Consider the following 22541-nt stretch of genomic DNA (forward strand, 5'->3'; position numbering starts at 1 on the left):
TTCATAACTTCATCAAACTATTTGATAACACGCTAGATACTTTTACAAACATTATGGATTCAATTACAGAAGTTAGGTAATGTAAGTGTATTTCCAATGTGGCAACTGTAGCCTGTATTACTGTAATTATTTCAGCAACAAGGGTGATTTGAAACATGTATCTTGCATTGTTTCTGTTTGCTGTTGAATGAACTGATTGGTAAAAGTAGCCTACTAAACTGAAAGAAGATCATACTGCTGTGTTTCGGTGATTGAACTAAATGTCCTCATTACATAATACAATAATCTTGTGTTTGAAACAATGATTATGTGGATTGAAATATGTTTAACTACTGTAATGAAAACATGGGATCAGTTTTTGAAAATAACCAGCTGTTACAAGTGATATCATTTTGGATTTTTGGCGGAAGCTCAAACGTGCTGCGTAACACGAGGATGAACCTCATTGGTTCTCCCACATCAAGAGATCATGCTTGAGCTTCTGTTTACCACAACTGATGTGTGAGTTGATGAAAGTTTATATGTGAATAAAAGCCTAAATTCAGTCATATAAAGTGATCAAGTCTCTTCAGAAATGTTGGACAAAACCACTCAATTGATATGGATTAGTTTTACAACCTTTTTATGAAATTTTTAAGCGTCAAAGTGTCAGTTCCGTTGCTGTCTTTGGAGGGACAGAAATATATAAGATTTCATGAAAAAAATCTTTATTTGAGTTCCGAAGATGAACGAAATTCTTACGGGTTTGGAACGACATGAGGGTGAGTAAGTTAATTAATGACATAGTTTTCAATTATGGGTGAACTAACCCTCTAAGAAATTCACCTTGGTTGGCATAACGTACAACGACATTCACACATTCTTTATTGTGGCAACAGGTCCTAATGCTTTCAGGGGCTGCTGTATGAAGTCATGAACCCATTATACCGGCAGAAGTCATATAAAGGTAAGTACCCACTCGATTGTTTATATCAGAGTTAAGGCGGCCATTGTGTTCCTTTCTCTTTCTTTTTTCATTGTAAATGCTTCAGATAACACATTCAACAGTATTTCTACATATGAGCAAGCAAAAAGCTAGAGAATTTTTCTGACTGAGCTTTTAATAGTTATTATAATGCCGACAACAACAGAGCTGTTATTTTACGTCATTCCATTTTGTTTTATATTTTTTGAAATGACTGAACATTAGATGTCGCTGTTGTTCTAGTTTTACCTCTCACATGGCCTTGTGCTGTTTAGGAGTTGCTTGTGACAAGAATTGTTCTATTATGCAAAAAAAAAACTTTTTGAAAGCGTATTTAATTTTTTTTTTATTATTATTATTGATATAAACAAATAGGCTAGAAATCACAATCACATTATTTCTCCACATAAGTGAAGCTCACGTTTGAAAAGATGACAAACCCGTACTTTGATTTTAACCCTCTTTGACAAAATGATCTGGGAAAGATCATGCTGAGCTGATAAAATCGTTGTAATTAGGGTTGTGAATTTAGATTGTCATAGATGTGCCATCACCATGATCACCATGGTCTTCTCTTCCACACAGAGATGTTATTGAGGTGATTGAGTTTTATTGTGGCGGTGTTCAGCAGGCACCAATGTCAATTGACAGCATCTCATAATTGATCTATAAAACATCATACTGTTCATAAATCAGAATGAGGAGAGATTTTGCCTTGACACATGCTGATATGAAGATGCAGTGTTTTGGAAAATTACCACAATAATCAAACAGTCCTTGAAACTCCTTCAACTCCAGTTTATGTTTAATGTCTCCCAAAGACACAAATAAACCCTGAGTGTCATTTGTGGAATATTTATGCTTTTCTGCGACCTTGAGAAAATGCTGGATGCAGATTTCCCAAAGGATTCTGGGATGGTCTGAATTTAGTCTACTGATCGAATGGGCAGACGATCCTGTTGAGACTGGCAAGGTGCCCAGTTCCGCTTAAATTTACTCAACGTATGTATGATTTCCTCAGGGGCCAATTTGTCTCTAAAGCAAAGGACAAGCAATTCACATTCGAATAATGCGATTGACTGAGTTTGTTTTTCTGGTCGCCTAGGTGTTGTTTTGAACAGAAATCAGTCTGATTCAAATGAATATTAAAATTTCTTAGTATTTTGTGGAAAAAACACCTGATGATCATGTTCTCCTGCATAGTTTGGAAATGTTTCTTGTATTTTAATGGAAGCTAGAACATGACCATCAGTACAAAGAGTCAAATAATCAGTCACATAATTTTACTTAAGATTAGTGACTTATTAGAAATAGGACAGAATCTTCAATATATATATATATATATATATATATATATATATTTATAGGATTTTTTAAAACCTAAAAAGTGATTTTATCCCAGATTTTTTTATGTGAAAAGAATAAAGTCATTTGTGATGATTCTAGAATATGATCCACAGCTGAAGGTTTACTGCAATCTAATTGAAAAATTAAAAAAAAAGTTTAAAAGTAATTTAAAGGTAGGTTACAGAATTAATAACATTTAAATAATGAGTCAATACACTATCAATATTTCTTCCATAACATGTTTTTGTCTTTATAAGCGTTTATATTTTAGACCTTTTGCGGGAAATTACATACATCACTTGCCAGCAGCTAAATCTATAAACCTCTGGGGAATCACCCGTTTAAAACAAACGCAGAACAGAGGAGAGTCTGCTGGTTAAATGAGAACGTGACAGAGCTCGTAATAAAACAAGAATCAACATTGGCTTGGCTTTTCGGAGATGACAAGGACTTTTTTTTTACAACATTTGAAATGTTGTAAAAGCGACACGAGATGCCGTTTATATTAATTAACAGGTGAGTACGGTATTTTATTGAACAGATAAATTGAGTTCATTGTGAAGCATTATCTATTTGTGAAGGGCCATATTCATCCGCACAGTCACGCAGAGCCAAAGCACAACCAAAACAATGTTCTTCCACAAAATGCATGCGGTTTTGTTTAAATGATATAGAGGGCCAAAGGTTACATAGTGTACCTTTAACAATAATTAAATGATTAAAAAAAGAAATAAGTGCAATAAAAAAGAGAAAGCAATGCCACTGTGTAAAATATATATATCAAAATAATAATATAAAAGAGCTGCATTACATGGATGTGCCATTTTGATGCAGTGTAACAGTTGTGTTTCAGGTTGATTTGAAGTTCCTGTGGAAAACCCCATTTATATCCCACCCAGTGACCAAGTAATGACTTTATTCAGAAGCAGAGGTGCTTCCGTTTCTCTTTAATTAACTGGCCGAGTGATGGCCACAGTAATCCCTCAATCCTGTGTCCGTCGGTTCAGACATGGATTATTTATCTGTCCCGGTCATACAGGAGCAGCGACTACATGCGTGAATCCCCACACTGACGTCCCCTTCCGCCCTGATCCTGCACAACTGCGCCATAATCTACACGTTATAATCCATGCATGCATGACGGGGCGTAATCACACTTCCTCTGCGTTTCCGGCAGGATTACTCTGTGAGGAAGCGGAGGCTTACACAATCTGTGTGTGTATGTGTGTGAAAGTTGAGCAGATGTGCAAAGAAAGATGTGCAAGAGAGTTCAAAGCCCCAGTAAAATGTATTGACAAGCAACAATTTGTTTCCTGTTGAAACTGGAAATTTGAGAAGGATCATTTCGAAATGATTATGTCGTCACAGGCAGGAAGCGTGATTGATTTGCTATACATGCTTTGCTAGTCAAAAGCAGTTAGAATTAGATAAGTATTTTGGTTTAGAAAAGAAATTTTAAATGCATATATTTGAAAGAAGCCATATTATGCTCTTTTACAAAGTCTTGATTTTGTTTATGGGGTCTAGAATACCTTTCAAGTTTGAATGCTCAAAAAAAACGTATTTTTCACTTATTTTACATTATTGCAGCACCTCTCTTCCCAGTCTGTCTGTAATGCTCTGTTTATGCTGCCTTCATATGCTATCATAATTATCGTAAATACTACTTTCCTAGTCAAAAATTGCACATGAACGCCCTCTCAAGTTGTATTTACTGGGAAGCTTGTGGATAATTTTGATTCCCGAGTTCGGCAGGCCATAATCTTTAAGCCTGGCGGAGGGGAGAACGATTACTGCTGTGACTGGTATACTTTATTAGTTTTTTCGACAACATCTAAATCACCTTGTCTTGACGTTAAAGACGGGCACATTTACATATATGAATATTTATTTGAAGTGTATTGTATGTTTTATTCACAGTGAAAATAGCCTGTATTTGATGAAGTTCCAGAGTCTAGATAGCACAGTGAATATTTATAGGTTGTCAACAAATGTGACACTATATTTTATTCAAAATATATTAACATTTTGGCTTTAATAAGATTTCATCAATTAATAAGGAAGACGAAACATGGTGCCCTCTGTGATTCTTATTCTTTCTGACAACAAAGCACTTTTAGGCGACAAGCTCGTAATCACGACTTCAAAAGTTGAAAGCAGGAAATTTATGATAGCATGTGAAGGCAGCATTAGTTCCTGTCTCTATGAAGTCCCTCCTTTCGTAAAGTGCAGTGTGCTCTGATTGGTCGGATGGGCTACTGTGTTGTGACTGGTCAACCAGAAATCTCACACAAAGTTGAGGGAGTTCAGAAACCACTCCATTGAAGTGACTTAGTGTTTTTGACTTTGCAGACCATTATCATGCTCAAACAGCAACATTTCAAACTAAAGAATGTTGAACATGTAAAAAAGCATAATAGGTCCTTTATTAAAGGTACAATATGTAAGTATTTTGTATAAAAATATCCAAAAACCACTTGCACAGTTATACATTTCTTTCAATTGTGAACTTACATTATCCTAAATGTTTCCAAGAATTTGTAAATTCAGAGAAATTCACAATTTTAAATAGTGCCTGTCACTTTTCACCTGTCAATGACGTAATATCCGCATTATCCCTGGTTTCCGCCTATGGATTCGCTTGTATTGCCATAGTAACCATGGTGACAGATGTGGACAACTGCGTAATGTTTAGCGGCACGCTGTTGTTGTTTCGTTCAAACATTATGGATCATGGCAAGCAGACTTTGGGACAAAAGGAGAAATAAAATGAGGATTAATATCAGCGTGACGTTTTCAAGATGTCGAGAGCTCCACCTCTGTGACAAACTTCGACTTGACAGAGACGCTGCTCTTGCATGCACTTTATTATGAGCAAATGTACATAAAACTAATCAATGTTATATAGCTCAACATGATGAAATGTTGATATATGATCAGTATGTTATTCTAATGTTGATCTAGCTTACTGGTCATAGCCAACAAACTAACACATAGAATAACATAAGTTTAAACACACTCATGTGTGCTGTTTAGTATGATAGTGTAACGTTAGACCAAGTGAAACAGCGCTGCGTTAACTCACAAGTTTAATTCGTCAAATAAACTGACCTGTATGAAAAAAAAAAACATGTTGCTTTAAGTTGATTTTGTTAACTTTGAAGTCCTTGAAATCTTTTCACTTTGAGTGAACTCATTAGTGTTTTCTGGACTTTTTCTGGTCTGCGTGTTGATTGGTCAGTGATGTTGAATTGCCGTTCTCGCTTTCACTCGCTCAATTTCTGATTCATTAGCGTTCTCTTTGTATAACAGAAGTTGCATGTCAGTCAACGACACAAACACAATCATAACATGTCAATGTAAAGAGCAGACAAGTGCAGACAGGGTTGTTCTCTGGGGTAATAATAACTATAATCAAGAGGACGTGCCCACTCACTGAGTCATCTACAGGAAAGGTCAAATACACATTAAGAGCTTCACCCATGCATTCAGCAAACGGAAATTTAATAGTCTGATACAAATCAATTATTAAAAGGTCAGTTGGCATGTGACCTGCAAATGTTTTTTTTTTTTTTCTGAGACTAAAATAGTTCTTACGTTTGCACTTGTGCACATACTGTTCGTCCCTACGGACTCATAAACAAAGCATGGGAACTCATGCAGACTATGTATTTGATTAATGGTTTCATTGTGAATTTTGTCCCATGTGCTTAGCCACACAAAGCACGTAAAAATCATAAGCTCAGGGAGGTTCCAGTCCTCCTCATGCAAACAATGCCCTGCTCTTAAAATGGGTGCAACGACACACATACAGTTGAATAAGACATGGATATGACGCCAGACATAAACAGAGAAAGACTAATATTGGAAGTAATCAGGCAATCACACTTCCTACCAGTGAAAGTGTTTGTTTGGGTGGTTGGGTCTCATTTTGTGCCAAGCTACCTGCAAGTTAGCACACGCATGTAACTCTTGCAATAGGAATATACATATAGATATTCCTGTTGCTCATTTAAAGCTGGTGGGAAAGAATTTTGGTATTCCCAGCAGTAACATAAACTTTTTTCATAGGGGACTAATGAGAGCAGGACATGGTAGCTAGGATACACATTTCACAAGCAAATAAGAAAGTTATCGATCTATTTTCTGAATAATGTTTGATTATTAGAGCAATCAATATTGATGCAATTGCATACAGAGACAAATCTGTCATAAAAGGTCCCTATGACTGATATAATTCATAGTACCTGATGGATATAGTTAGAATTACTTAAAATCTTATAGGGTACTTTACTTTAGCTTTGGCATGTGCATGTGCAAAATAGGCGTGGAAGCCCTGTTATATAGGCAGATTGTCTAAGTATGTTTAAGTATATTTTGTAAGACAAATATAGCCTGAAGCAATTTCCCACAACTGCAAACCTGAAACCTGCTGCCAAACATGCACTGCATTCTTCATATAAATGTCTACTCTCTACACCCTAAAATGGGTTAAAAGAGGCTAAATTAATGCTGCACCTGAAAAAACAGCAAAACCTCTCTTCATTTCCAGTGGACACACATTTATAAATAATTTCCTTCTTCTAGTTTCTCTTCTCTCCATCTCACAGAAGTTGTTTAAACAGCACAGAGTGAGCTGACAAAAGGCAGACAGTTTAATAAGAAAAAAGCTTCCGTTCAAATTCCCACTCTCCCTCGGCTTTTAGTGAAGCAGAATGGAGAAAAGGACGAAGACTTGATGAAGATGCTGCACAGACCACAGAGACATTGAGTGACACTGCAAGACCGCTGAGCCAGAGGAATCTTGGCACTGGGAGTTAATGGTCCTGCTGTTAGTTGACCAATGACATCTTGTTACATAGACAAGTATTTTTTGGTTTTGAAAAGCATATTTTTTAGTGATTAGTGCATAAGAAGTCAGTTTTATGCATTCACTAGTTAACCTGAACCAATAGCTCTTCAACGTGCCTGTGTGATCCCAGCTAACAAAAAAGTTCTAAAACTGCTTTGCTAATGTTCCCATTAAGTTATACAAATGTTATTTTTGAACATTTAAAAAAAAAAAAAAAATCTTGATAATGCAAACACTAAAGGGACTGTATGTAGAATTCAGAAACCCTTGTTATTAGCGACACCGGTGGCCGTTAAGTGAACTGCAGCCAGCAACTTATTGCTCCATCTCACACTCCTGGACCCGTAATGTTGACTGAACAAGATTCAAGGCTCCAATATAGACTACTCACGGCAAAGTTATTTTTTGTTCTTTGCTTAAAAGTAAAAAAAAAGTTGGAAATACCTTTGCAGCAATATACTTATAGACATCCTGACGCCGTCCTCAGCACGCTGCTAAGAGTGACGTTTAGATGAATATGTAGCACGCTTTCCTACTAATAACAAAAATGCACAACAAAAATGACAGTGATGAGAAACGGCAGTTAAGAAAGCATCTGATCATAGTGATGTTGATGTGTTTGCACAAGCTCTGCGATACACCTGCATCATGACAACAGATGAGGTCATTAATCATTAATCAATGAATCCCTTTTCTTTGCATGACACATTGACATTACAGTACAGAGTGACTCTTTTGGCATTCATTTCATGTGTCATAGAATGGAAGAGAGGCTCTCGGGAGCGTGCGTAAACATCACATCCTTTTGATTTTCCTGGCAAAAACATCCTTAACATCAAAATCAGTCTACAGTTTGTTCATAACTTTGAGAGAACCTTGCCAAGCTGGGATGACCCCAGGCCGAATACACTGCCTCCCAAATTCCTGTTCTAATGTGCGGTTAAACAACAGGTCTGTTTTCAAATACTTTTCTGTTGCCTAGACATCACAACCTCACGTTCTCATCCATCTTTGTAGCGCTCAGCTTTCACCTTTAGATGTCCTCAGAGGAAACGGAAAGCCCCAGGTAAACACGTTTCCTCTGAGGAGGAGAAAGCAGCCGAGGGACGCCACAGCCACACAGGAAAATACATCCACACACACACACACACACATTGAAGAATGACTGTCTCTGGCTGTAAGAGTGAACAATGATGTCTGTTCTTCGGGTTCCTGCTCTTTGGTCGGTCAGGTACACATCACTGACCGCTCATTGAGCTGCTCTGAGAATCTTCCATAATCACATGCAAATAATGTAAGTAATACGGAGCAGAACTGCTGGAGTGAGTTTCCACCGCCCTTTATTTCAGACTCACTGATGTGGAGGTGGACAAACGCTCAATGGCTGCATTTTAATGGAGATACATCTAGGGTAAATTGAAAGCAGGATATGGTAAGCAGGATACAAACAGCATAAGCTAATTAGAAAGTTATTGATCTATTGTCTGAATATGTATTAGATATTAAAACAGATAGAGATCGAAAATCGGAACAACAGTAATTGCGTACAGAGACAAATCTCCTTGTCATAAAATGTTCCTATGACTTCACATTATAGATGAAGAAGATGATGAGGTGAGGGTTGTAGCGGATCTTCTGGCAGTGTACATTTATTAAATCCAACAAGAACTAAATACAAAACCAGAAAAAACGAAGCTAAACAAAACGGTGTGGTAAGCCACAATCAACACAAGACAATGAACTGAGAGAACTGAAGGTCTTGTAAACATAAGTTAATAAAAACGTGTTTATGAAATTACATACTGTCTGAGTAGGTACTACACTTGAATTTGAGCTTACTTTGCCAACCGTTAAAAAGGTAAGTTCTATATAGTTTGAAAATGGGAAATATGAATGAACATCAGCCATGTTGTTACTGTCACGTGATCTTCCAGCATCAGTTTTGTCGTTTCACTGCCATTCATAAATCCTCTCCCGTGGCCACATGGGATAGTAAATAGCAAAACAGTAAATAGGGGCGTTTAAGTATGCGGCCCGCTGCGGTTGATTTTAAATTACGTTTAAAAGACATGGAGGCTACACAAACTGGCTGTAGATGTTATGACTGACTATTCGGACGATCCTTGCTGTTGTTTATCGCTTGTGATAAATATATATGAAACTTTTGATATTTTATGATCTTGTAACTCACTATTTATTACCGGCATAAATTGTATATGTTATATGTTTATTATGTCTGCTACCTTGTTAATTGTGCTGCTGCCTGTCTTGGCCAGGACGCTCTTGGAAAATAGATTTTTAATCTCAATGAGTTTTCTTTCTGGTTAAATAAAAATGTCCATCGTATGCACACCTCAGAATCTCGCCTGAAGTATAGATCATCCAGATCCTTTTAACCTATACTGTTTTTTTTAAACACTGAATTCGGATATGCTACTCTTTTGGCATACTGTTTTTCACATACTAGTAGGGAAGTATTCAATTTTGGACGCAATGTATGACAACCAAAATGAAAGCAGGACAAAAACATTGGAAACGCATGAAATACTGATAAACTAAACTGATAGTCTTTGAAACGGAAACCAAAACTTGACAGATGCATGTATGTTATTTTCTGACACAAATGGCACCTGCGTTTCCAGAGAATGAACCATTAAGATGGCCAATCAAGTAAAAGCAAAGAAAATCATGATGTAATATGGGATAGACTTAAGTTGTCGTGACACACTGGCCCCATGACAATGCGTTAATGCAGGAAATGTAATATTATACCATCTGATAAGATGGATTACAGACAAAACAGAGAAATGCAGAAATAAAACCTGGATATTTGAATTAACAGGCTTTCAGGGAGCTATTCCAATATTGTGGAAGGATATTATGTTTATGGCACATTCCTCTCCTGTAAATTTCGTTTAATTGCATAATGGAATACTTTAAGTTATGACCCCACAATCCAGATAAAGCATAGAACTACAATCATAGACACAAAGAATGGCAAAAAAGTGCTTTTCTCAAGCGCACAAAGGTAAATGAGTTCAGTGTGTAGAATGGGACATGTACAGTGTTTTCATACATGCCATGACTGCTTTCTCAGAACTTCTACAGTGATCCTCTAGGCTAAATCACCTTACACTACAATTTAAGTATTGACAGCTGGAATAGAAGAGAGAACATACCGCTAAAGCACAAATATGCACATACACACACATACACACGCAGTGAGAAAAAACTCTAAATCACATACTGTAACGAAAAGTGTATAATGTGACATTACCTGTAGATGTAAGACCTGAATCTGAGGATAATATTTGCATTTTTTGGAACTATTGTTTGTATTATTTGGTCTATAGGTACTTTCTGAAGAGCTGAGATTTTTATCAAATCAATACAAACCTGTAAATTACTTCTGACATTTTAATTTTGCAACATGCTCTAAGCTGTTTAGTTATGAGATTAGTGCAGAAGATATGTCTGCATGTGTCATTCATAAACCGCAAGAGCGCCAAATGAAACATTCGGATGAATTCCTACTAAATAAGTTTTACTTATTATAAAATGAGTTTTACTGTAAATATGCTTTATGCATACATGTCATGCAATCTGCTAGTGCATAACTATAGTGCATAACTTTTAAATGTAATTTCAACAGTTACAGTACACAACAACTTTCACGGATGCAATCCATCCATTTCAATAGAAATCCACAGATTTCTTCACATAGATTTTGCAACAGGTTCAAGTTGGTTGTGTGAATTTGCCGCACTGACCAACAATACTAATGTAACAGACATAGGCCAGTGAGCTTAGCCTCCTTGTTAGAGCGCCCGCCTCCCATGCAGACGGGCCTGGGTCCGAGTCCTGCTTAGAGTGGGCGGTTCAAACTGGAGGGGCTACAATAATAAATATAGTATTTCGGTGTGGCTGGTTACCATAGAGCATTTTTACCAATAACAGAATGGCAGCCAATATGTGGCAGAACACGTTGTTAAATAATGAAACCAACACATCAACATCATCAACAACCACAACAACACCACACCCTCAATTAATCACTGTGTACTTACTGTCAAATAGCAAAAATGTTACAGGCTCTAGTAGTAGTAGTAGTGGGGTGTGTGTGTGTGTGGAGGGGGTTCTTGCTCACAGTAACTCAGGATGGGGTTACACCACAAAGAACCAGGAACACACAAGAATAGATGCCAAAGCTGTTTGGCATGGGTCAGCCAAGTTTGTGTGTGTGCGTGCGTGCGTGCGTGCGTGTGAGAGAGAGAGCTGGTTTAAATGGCAGCTACTCAACAAAAACATTCACACTTTGTTATTCTGTGACTTTTTCTGCCTTGTTTGAAGTACATAAACTCTTAAATAATGGTTCTTTATTAGCATCGATGAACCTTTAACATTAATGGATCATCAAAAAAATGTTTAGGGTCACTCAGTTGTTAAATTATTCCTCAGTTCACACAAAAAAAATTGGTTCTTTTTAAGTCCCCGTGTAGTCAATAACTTAATCCATTAAAACTCATCTTTGATCACCAAAATGACACATTTATTTTAAACGTTTTTTCCTGTAAAAAAAAAAAAAAACGTCCCTAAAATAGCTTGAATGTAACTCTACACCACATCCATGAATATGCAAATTAGCCCCGCCTCCACTCAATCACACAAGCTCAGACTACCTGATTCACTCGGTCAACTTTACTGTAGTAAATGCTACACAATTGCAATTGGAAATACTGGCCATGTATGTTTGAAGCGGAAACTGATGCAGAAGAAGTGGAAGAGTGAATTATAACGGCTCGTCTACAAGTTAATGTATCAGAATGATGATACGTTCTTGTGTATCGCTGTCTACAGCATCAGACCCATAATGGTAATTAATATGATTAGCCTTTTTCTTGACTACGTTATCAATCAGCTAATAATGTGTTGCTAATGTTACACAAACCATGTTCCAGTTCACCATCTCAGAGTCCGACAGCTGCCTTCTAACAATCAGCATCCTAAAGGGCCGTACACACCGGGACGAATATCAGCGCGCGTTATTCGCCAGTGTTTTTCAACACGTTTTTTGTGTTCACACCCAAGTGATTTTCGCTGACGATGAGCCAAGTGAACATGCAAATTCATTCCCTGACATTAGATGGCGCTTAATACCACTCCATAACAGTTCTCTTTTATCAAGATTTTTGTAGTCGCTGTGGCGTTTGTCATAGTTCTTTATGTTCCGACACCAACGAGACCAGCAGCTTTACATTCATCTTGCCTTGCATCTTCCTCGTCTTATTTCTTCCCGGCAGTGTAGACGCTACTTGGCGTATATCTTCTTGCCATTACGTATGTGTGCTCGGCAAGACCGGTTTGTGTTTGAGCGCCCCCAAGTTGTGTTTTACTGTAACTTCAGAAGCTCCAGACACGTGAGCAAAAGCGCCAATCTCATTGGTCGAATAGTTTTTGATAGTTTTGCGCGAAATTCGTCCCGGTGTGAACAGGCCTTTGGAAATGCTTTGAACAACTTAAAACGTCAGTGACGAAAGGCACATAGATCATCATAACATTGTAATATACATCATATACATAATTCACCCACTATATGCATAGCTAAATGTACCCTTTTTTTCATATCAACAGAAAAATATACCGGAATAACTTGGCTGCTCTTGAGACTCCCGTGCTTTGTAGCATATAATGATGATATGCTTAAGCCCATTAAAAGTGTTGATTTGTAGGCTTGAAAAGGTCTACTGGTTCTTGGCAGTGAGGTACAAAGATACAGTAAAATAAGCCTTGCTGGCTGGCAAATGACATTCCTTAACACGAGGGTGTTGAAATAAACTTTGAGCTCAAGATCCAACATAAACACTTACCTGTGTGGTAACTGACTGACTGTGAATGAAACACAAGATCTTCATGAAGTACCACTCCAACAGACAAATCTGCCTCCTCACTTTTCTCTGAGTTTAAAGGGGTCTTGTCATGAGGAATCACATTTTCCTTCAGCTTCATTTATACTATTCTGTAAAAATAGCAGGTATAGAAATATTATATTCTAATATTTTTTCTAATATTATATTCAAATATTTTATACTTATATTCATTCCCTAATGCCGCAACATGCGATGAGAGAAAATATTTTAACATTCAAAGTAATTTAATTCAGCGTCAAACTGCTTTTTATGCAACTGTCTGATGTGGGGAATAAAAATCATAGCAATCAATACCTATATTTCTAAACAAGATGATGAAAGGGTAATATAAAGTGTCTGGAGCCAATGTGCAACACAACTAGAGAAACAGGATGACTAATTAATAGACAGATTTACGTAGGCTATTATAAAAAATGTTCTGTGTCAGAATTTGTAGTTTCTGCCAAATAAACTTCAAGTTAAAACAGGTTTAAAACCAGCTTAAAAATTGTAAAGTGTGATTTGGCAGTTGCTGCAAAACCAGCAAACAGTGGCTGTTTTGGTTGGCCCATTTAAAGTCCTGATGATTTGCCCTGGGAAAATCCAATTAATACTAAATTAGAGCAGACAGACATTCAGTTTCCAGACTATTTTGCGGAGTCTGCACCTGTCACAATCTATAATTATCTGTGTTCAGGTTTCCACACTGCTTTGTAGCCAAATGCAATGGCAGCCACTCCTGTGTAGAGCAGAAGCCTCGTGTTCAGGTCACTGTTGCTGTGCATTTGCTAGAACATATGTGCTCGCACCATAAGACGATATCTGATCGGTGTCTGTTCGATTTTTTTTTTCTTTTTTTTAGCATGCATAGTTAGTATGAATATTTCTGCACACAAGCTTATCAGTCAACTTGGTATTATAGTCACTCCCAGTCTAATGTGGGCACATTGTGAACCATCCAAACACCTGAGGACAAAAAGACATGAAATTCAATCCTGATGCATGCCAAACATTTCTAAGACGTAGTGAATCATAAGAACTCCAACTTTGAACTGAGGTGAAACTTGAAGCTCTAAAAGACGACCCTATATGGCAGTTTGGAAATCATCAGAAACGTTCTGACCACAGAGTGGACTAGGACAAGCTTTGATCCTCGGATTACGTTTCGCGGAATTGCTCTCGCCTGTCAAGTCCAGGTAAAGATCCACTTGCCCACCATGTGGAGTATATATGACACCAAACCATACGGTTACACACCTCGCCTACTTAAAACTGACAACAAGCATTATTTATTTAGCAAATGGCTCGCAAATGGGTCCAGAAGATACGGTGGAAATTTACTTGCTTCCTTATAAGCACTGTTTAACAGTCTGACACTAATTTGTAAAAACATCAGGAACTATGTCGTGTACCTTAAAGGTGAAATTCTAGACATGGTGTGACGGTTGATTACCGTTTAAGATAAGAGTATCTTTGTGCTTAGACTTCCTGCCTCTTTAGCATGTGCTAACGATTGAGATGACCTCTCCTGAACTGACGGACGGTCACAGGCTCACCTGTGTCAGATTATCAATGTTGCATAAGTGCAAAAACATTTAAGATGGTTTTTAATGACCACTGTTACAGTATATTCTCCACACACTGATTAAACTTCTCTAGGACAGGAAAACTGTCAGATGATTACTCTTAAAGCAAGCGCTGAAAATAGTGAAAATAAACTTAATTTGCCACATATATATATGTTAAGAACATTTTTCATTTGAGTAAATGCACCCATTTAATTGAAAATATAATCAGATAGAGTGCCATTTCATTGCAAGAGTGTATGGTTTCAAACATGTAATGATTTAGGGGGAAAATCAAAAGAATTATGCATTTAACATGGTAAAATGTACAAAAACAAAGCTGAGATTACTGTGCTGAGAGCACAATGAAATTAACCTAAATATTTCAGAAACTAACAGGCAAGGAGTAGGGAATTTGCGTAACGTCAATAATTCTGTGGACATCTGCATAGCTTACACACAAGTAAATCATATGAAGCATGCTCACCCAAAAACAACTAAAAAAGATGCACAATTCAAAATATACCATCAGGCAAAGCGTGGCAATTTTTTATGACTGTAGTTTCTTTAAAAAAACTTAATTGATTTAAATTTTGTTCCGTTAATGCTTCTCACATGTGCGTTCTTCTGCAGATGCACACGAAATACCATATTAAAATATTCTGCAACACATATAGTATTCAGTGGCGCCACAGCAAGACCAATGCAGTCAGATTATGAAAAGCTTACCAGCAAAAATAGTTTAATAGTCAAAGCAAAATGAACCATTTAGTCTTCAAGCAACTGGTGTTTTTCATCCTTGAATGAAATCATGTTTTTGAACTAATTGGCTGATTGAACGATTCAATGACTCCCTTATAACAGTGGCTCCATAAAATTTGTGAATGCCAGTGAAGCGACACAACTGTAAGTGATATGACAAATGTATCACGCCCAGATTACTGACTACATAGAATTTACGTTGTTCGTGAAGAACCAAAAGAAGTAACGACTCAAGAGTTTTTGAACGCAACCAGTCACTTATTTTGTTCCTGAATGAATCAGTGTTTTGAACGAATCGCTCAGTCAGTGATTCGACAGTCACTTGTCGCCTACTGGTAGAACCATTCCCAGCATATTAAAATACAGTATGCTTTTGTTTGTTTATTATTGTTGTATAATATATATTTAAAATATTTAATTCAATATGTATTTTCTTCCACCTCTAAAATCATTCGTAACAAGTGTAAATGTTAAGGAATCTGAATTGTTAAGTGAAAATGGGATTTCAGAGATTTGTTCAATTATTTAACAGAAATAAAAACATGTTCAACTTCTCTCATGTCTGGAGAAAATGCAGTGTGAAAATTTCACCAAAAAAATTAATAAATCTGTTCAGAGTTCACATTTAATTTCTCAGGAGAAACAGTGTGCCGACCTGGCTTTTTCATGGAAATAAATGTATTCAATTGAGAGGTCTTGTTATCTTACATATTTAAACAGTGTTGTATTGGAACATTATATGGGAATATACACTTGAATAGGCTGATTTAATTTTCTGCTTAATTGGCTTTGAAATATTATATAACGTGCTGGCTCTATAGTGTACTGACTTTATTTTCAGACATGGCACTTGACAACAATAAGACTCTTTTGAAAGAGGCAAATGGAAAACCCCCTCTGCAGACTCGGTGCAATTTCAGTGCCGCTTAACACAGCGAGCTAACATTCCCCAGCGGGCTCTGACCGCCGTGTTATCTGTCTCTTGTGTTGTAGCAGTATTGCTTAACAACTCTCGTATGGTATTTGGCCCTTATCTCAATGGGCAATCTAACCCTGCGAAGAGAGCACTCCGCTCCGCTCTCACAGCAGCCCAGCAGGTAAGCTGAACCGCGGGCCTTGAGTTACGCTGCACTCCCTGGCTCACTTTTCAGGTCAGTGGTCTGCGCTGTTGGATTCGCCGCACAAAGAGCACAAGGGAGGCCCTGTCTGCAACCCCTCGACGGTTTGGACCCAGTGAGAACTCCCTGGTGTTTGCGTGAACGCAGCGGTCGGATCCGTTTGAACAGAAACACTTTAAAAGACAAAGCAAAAAGGAAGAGTTGACTCAAAGCAGCAATAGAGCATGGATGCTTAAGAGGCTTGATGTAAAAGGGAGGAGAAGCGGTACGGGACCCAAGGGAAGAGAAACAGTACAGCAAAGACTCAACACTTCCACAGGATACAAATCAGGGAGAGAGGAGGAAAGACCACCAGTGAACGCCTAAGTGTGAGAACAAAGTAAATAAATGTGGGAAGGCAGGAATTGGCAGGCCTTGTACACCGCCATTTCCACAGCCGAGCTATATCGTCACCAATGAGTCATTCCAAACCTGTAAGACTTTCGTTCATCTTCGAAACTCAAATGAAGATAATTTAAGAGAGAATTTAATCACTTTGTCACTTCAAAAAGTTCATAAAGAGATCGTAAAACGTATCCACATGAATCAGGCAGTTTAGTCCAAATTTTCTGAAGAGACTCGATCGCTTTATATGATGAACAGATTTAATTTAGGCTTTTATTCACATATAAACATTGATCAGCGAACATACAGGAGCTATGACGCGAGATCAAACCTCATTGAAAGCTCAAACATGCTGCACAACATACGAGAATGAATCTAATTGGTTCTTGTGTGTCAAGCAAGGTTCATTAGATTTTCACATTAAGAACTACTTCTTTTAAGAATTGTTCACTGGAAGGTTCTTTGAGGAACCACACTTGGCTCTTCAATGGCATAACTGTGAAACCCCCCTTCGGGAACCTTTGTTTTTAAGAGTGCATGTTTTAGCACATTTTCACTTTTCTATTTGGCACCACCGTATTCGTGGTTGGGGTTGGTTGGGGTGACGGTTGTAATCGGGCAGAAACTCGATCTGACCTACACCGACAGCAGCGCTCCCTCCTCCCCTCCTCTTTCTTTCAATCTCCCTGATACATCTTTCCCACCTTCCCCTCTAGCCATGGCTTACTGTGACGAGGGGCAGAGATCAACGCCCTGTTGGCCTCGGAGCCAGGTGGGAGACACCTCATCCATCACGAAAAAGCGACTTTAGCAATGCCCGAACGAGACTATAAACAACAGACTCATTGTAGGTGCAGGTGAAAGTGCTGAATGCAGACTGAGACTAAAAGACGAAAGTGGAAAAGGAAGGAACGTGTAGAAAAGTTCCTGCGGTTTGAAAGATTAACTTTATTGTTTATGTTTGTTCAACCTAGGCCCATATACATCCAATGAATCACTGCCCAGTGGCCTTATATTAGTAAATCAAGTTATGTAATGGCTTCACACGAATCCTTTATTGACTGCTCAAGAAGCACAAAGTGCCCGCACAAGGAAATCAGATCTTTTAGCACATAAATCATGCTATGCTTCTCAATTACTCATCCATGTAATTCCTAAAATCTCTTTCCGAGTACTGTACATACAAAACGAACGTAGTGCAAATAGACCATCACGCTTGTAAATGCAAGTATATAAATATTTAATTTGGCAACAAGTTCACTTTTGCACGGGCCGCATCATTTATCGGTGACGTAAAGATACTCAAACAGCCACTGTTTTGATACACTTTATACAGAGGAGATTTACTCCACAGATGATTCAAAAGGTACTCCGTCATTAAACAAAATAAAAAGCATGCTTACAACAGGGAACTCCTTTAACCAACCACAGGTGCCGGCATTGTTCTTACTCCATTGTGTCTCTTTGTGTGGCACTATTTGAAAAGCAGCAGTAGCTGTGTACGCTGAGGTTAGCAGAATCCACTGTATGCTAGTAAGGTGTGCCCTGCATTCCTCTCAAACAAAAACGCACACACACCACCTGGCCCAACCTGACGGCTGCCAAATCACTGGTTTGTGAGATATTTTTTTCAACTTTAAAGCTGACTCGTCGAGGAGGAGCATTGCACTTGGGTAACTCTAAAGTGTTGGTTATATAGATAACAAGTGCTCTGTAGGGTGGGTTGAATCATCATTCATTTTCTGATGGAAAATAAGTGTACTTGCTTCTCTGCGGATTGAGGAAAAACTTCAAAAAGGCAACATACCCAATGAAACCAATGATTAAATGGAAGAAAAAGTAGTATTTAAAAAAAAAAAAAAAAACTTAATGATGATGCATTGATCATCAAGAAGGAAGAAACAAAATCGAGCGTTAATGCAATGAAAATAATCTAATATGTGAAACAGCATGAAATGTTAAACAAAATAATAGAAAAAATAATTAAACTTTATTTCAATTGTCCACTTTAGACATTCTACTAACTATAACGTCAACTAGCTCTCATTAGAGTATTAGTAGACTGTTAGGTTAGGGTTTGGGTAAGTTGATGTATGCAAAGTTACTTATAGCAAAGACTTCAGATATACAAAGGACTGTGCACTCATATTACTTATGAATGAGAGAAAGTGCAACGCCTAATATGGCGGAATAAGTCCCAACTTCTAAATAAAAGAGTCAAACGCTGATTGATAAACTCATCGCATCACTGCAGCTGCTGTTAGAATCAGCTGCTGACAAATAAGCTTTTTCAACACTATTTGAGCATAAGAAACAGGATTAATGGGACAGTTTATGTCAGATTTTGTTGTTCAGCATGCAGTTTTTGAGATTTCAAGATTCCCCTATTTAAGTTGATAGGACTTGGTCTTGGATGCCTGAAATAGCTGCCCAGAGGCGTTGAAAATATGGCTGCCGAACAGACTTTCCTTGAAAAGGGTCTTTGCTTATAGTCAGTAGAAGGTCTGTTGGGAGAGCATCAAAATAAAGTGTTAGCAGATATTAAGCACTCTCCAATGAGAGTTTGTTGCATGTTGCAAACAGAAAAACTAATTTGATTTCACAGGAAATTAATATAATATGGTACAGAAAATGAAAATGGCAAATCCGTTTGCTGCCATGCACTATTGCCAGAAAAATACACCTTTATTCACCTTTAAACACAAAAATATTCCTATTACACTTCCACAAATATTGCTTACCATCAGTGCTGTCATTTGACAGAAAGAGAGACTTTTGACACGGCTGTGGTCATACAGTTTTGTGATTTACCAAATGGAATTTGGCCAATATTATTAGCATCCAGCTCTAGTTTTATTGCTGAGCATCTGTAAAGCTCAGACTTTATTTCTAGAAAGCTATGGAAACTATTTCTAGATAGAACACATTTCATCATTTCAGGAACACATACAGTAGTTTTCATCATTTTAAGAACACGTGTTCCTGAAATGATGTAAAAGGTAATGACAGGACACATTCCTTCAATGTGTTCTTCCTCTTGGACTGGTTTAAAAGGAAATTACTTCATTTGTGAAATGTACCAAATATGTCCTCATTCAGCAACTGATGTGTTCATTGAATATCAACAGATTAGCTTCCTGGTTGGGGAAAAGACTGTTGAATTGCTACAACAACTTCCGGGAGTGCAACTATTGGTTGTGTCATGACTGCACTTTGACAGAAAACATCATAGAGCAGATTTGTCCTGATTGAGACATACACCACATGATAAACCTATAATTTGGCCAAAAACATCTCTCTTTTGATGTCACATAGCCATTCAAAAAAAAAAAAAAAGAAGAAACACATTCACGTTACCAGGAACTTCACACCAAGAATTAACAGGTAAGTTCTTTTTACCTGCTGAGTGGCTTTTGCTAAAAGAAATTTAAACAAGGGTTCTGGACAAGCTTTTGTTCAAGAGTTTGACAATTTCACACAGCATTAAAGTCACATTGAATTTATGGCTCAGTCTAGAAAAGATGCGGTATTTCAATTTATAATTTGAATATGGATCATATGCCCATGACTGTTCAGAGCAAACAAAAGAAAGATGAAAATGATAAGACGTAAATGCTTTATCTTTTTTTATTTTTCTGTTTTGTCCTTTGCTCTGCAAGGGCAACAGATGGTTAATTGGATACATCAATATCCTTTTATGTCATCACTGTAATGCTTAAAAACCTCGAGAAGTTGTACACAAACATCTCCAACAAAGGATCGACTAACAGAAGAAAAGAGTGGATTATAGAGGGTTGTTGAGTGTTTCCTGTCCCTGCCCATTATAAAATCATTTGTATTCTCAGTCTACTCTTATAATATGCGTATACTACGACAGTTTCAACTATGATTATAGAGCTCTCGGCTGAGTCACGCTTAATGCCTGTGAGCTCAAACAGTGCATTAATTTTTCAACATTTTTTCTTCAGTTGGCTGCCATACCTAGTTATTTGGATCTTTGGAATAATTTTATATCAATTTGAGTAGATGAGAAAGTATGCAATTTCTTTTTATTTGTTTGAGGTTTCTTTTGTACCAAACAAGTGTGAATTAAACCTATAATAAGTTACTCTAACTGTTGTTTTGCCAACATTTTTTCACATACTGTAAATCTACATAGGAGACGTCTGATGCACTTTTTTCCCCTTAAGAAATTTTCATCACAGTCTTCATCACAAAACATAAAATGCAGAGCAGTAAATTCAAAATGAACATAAATGGAAGTCATTTCAAAGCGTTTATTTAAGAGCAATTAATTTATATGTAATGCGTAATTGGGAATTACTTAATGTAACTGTAAAATGCTTGTTAATATTACTAATAAAATGAAAGTTATTAGAGTTACCGATGCATGATTGACTAATGAGAACAGCATCACTTTAGTCTAAGCACAGAAACCCTATAAAAGCCATCTGTCCATGCTGGATGTGCACAGGAGAGTAGAAGATTATGCTTGTAGAGAGAGAGAGAGAGAGAGAGAGAGAGAGGGAGGGAAAGAGAGAGGGAGAGAGAGAGATCTGCGTGCTGCACTCGCCAGTGAGACTCTCAGCACGCACCGCGCGCTTTCTATCTGCAAACTTTCGAAAAGGATTCGTTATAAACTCATTACCTTCATGTCGGAACTGCTGAATATTTCCTCACCGATGCTATGGTTACCTTTATTACGGTATGTATCCTTTCAAAGTTTCTTTGCACGAACTGCTTCCATGTATCGTTTGGTGGGAATCTGGAAGGCTCCTGGCACAGTAGCGCATTTGCGCTTGTTCTCCAGGACGGTTTCTTTGCGATTTGCCACTGGGAAAAAGTTGTGCTTGTCAAACAACTGTTTTTCTAGAAAAACAACTGCGTAATTTGGGAATGTTACTAAAAAATATTAGTGTTAAAGTGTCTTTGGAACTTCCAGCGCATTTGTGTTTTTGGGAAGAATTTGACCTGCTATGCGCCTCGGGCTGAACTGAAAACCAGTACGGGCAAATTCACTTCTTACCTTTCACAGAGTGCTCTTCTCTTTATGCACAAAACAATAGGTTGCCTAGAAAACTTTTTTTTCCTATTCAAAGAGTTTTTTTTTAATACGATTATTTAAGTCTTCAAACTATAGAATATGAATGTATAGGCTATCTGTCTCTGTATTTGTGTGATGTAACTTTAAATTCATTATATTTATCTAGATAAATATAAATATTGTTATATTGTTATGTATATTTATCTAGATAAATATGAATATATAATATAATACATATTTTTGTATATATAAAAGGTTCAGATGCACTAATTTGAAAAAAGATGGTTTAAAAAAACAATATAAGAAATGAAATGACAGACTTTAAAACTTTAAAATTGACTTAAACGTGTCTAAGAAACACTTTGCTCTTTCGTCTTTCCTCCGAGAGCTGGCTGAGATTGGCAGACAATCCCTAAAATAGATAATCCATATAAATCTGTGCTGGAGATGCTATTGGCCAGTGCTCTCGGAGCCCTTCAGTTTTTTCTGTGAGTTCAAGTTATTACTCTTCCTGTTCCTCAACTGGAAGTTGCAGGCATATTCTCCCCCCCACAATACAAATTGTGTATTTGATAGCCCTGTTTCCTTCAGCCTTGTGT

General features: G+C 37.4%; 1 protein-coding gene across 2 annotated transcripts in view; it reads left to right on the top strand.

The window, feature by feature from the left end:
• Positions 1 to 427: 427 nt before the first annotated feature.
• Positions 428 to 22541, top strand: part of ntf3 (neurotrophin 3) — a 37080-nt gene continuing 14966 nt past the window's right edge. The window contains exons 1-2 of one of the 2 annotated variants that reach the window (XM_081363357.1): positions 428 to 761; positions 879 to 946. Coding sequence is in view for 1 of the 2 variants with exons in the window: in XM_081363356.1 (XP_081219482.1) it covers positions 21586 to 21603 (18 nt within the window). In the remaining variant the exon portion in view is untranslated. Of the gene's footprint in view, positions 762 to 878; positions 947 to 21481; positions 21604 to 22541 lie in introns of those variants that run through there. The other variant, XM_081363356.1, reaches the window with a different exon arrangement.

This window comes from Scardinius erythrophthalmus (genome assembly GCF_964197995.2).
Source record: "Scardinius erythrophthalmus genome assembly, chromosome: 4".
Taxonomy (NCBI): Eukaryota; Metazoa; Chordata; class Actinopteri; order Cypriniformes; family Leuciscidae; genus Scardinius; species Scardinius erythrophthalmus.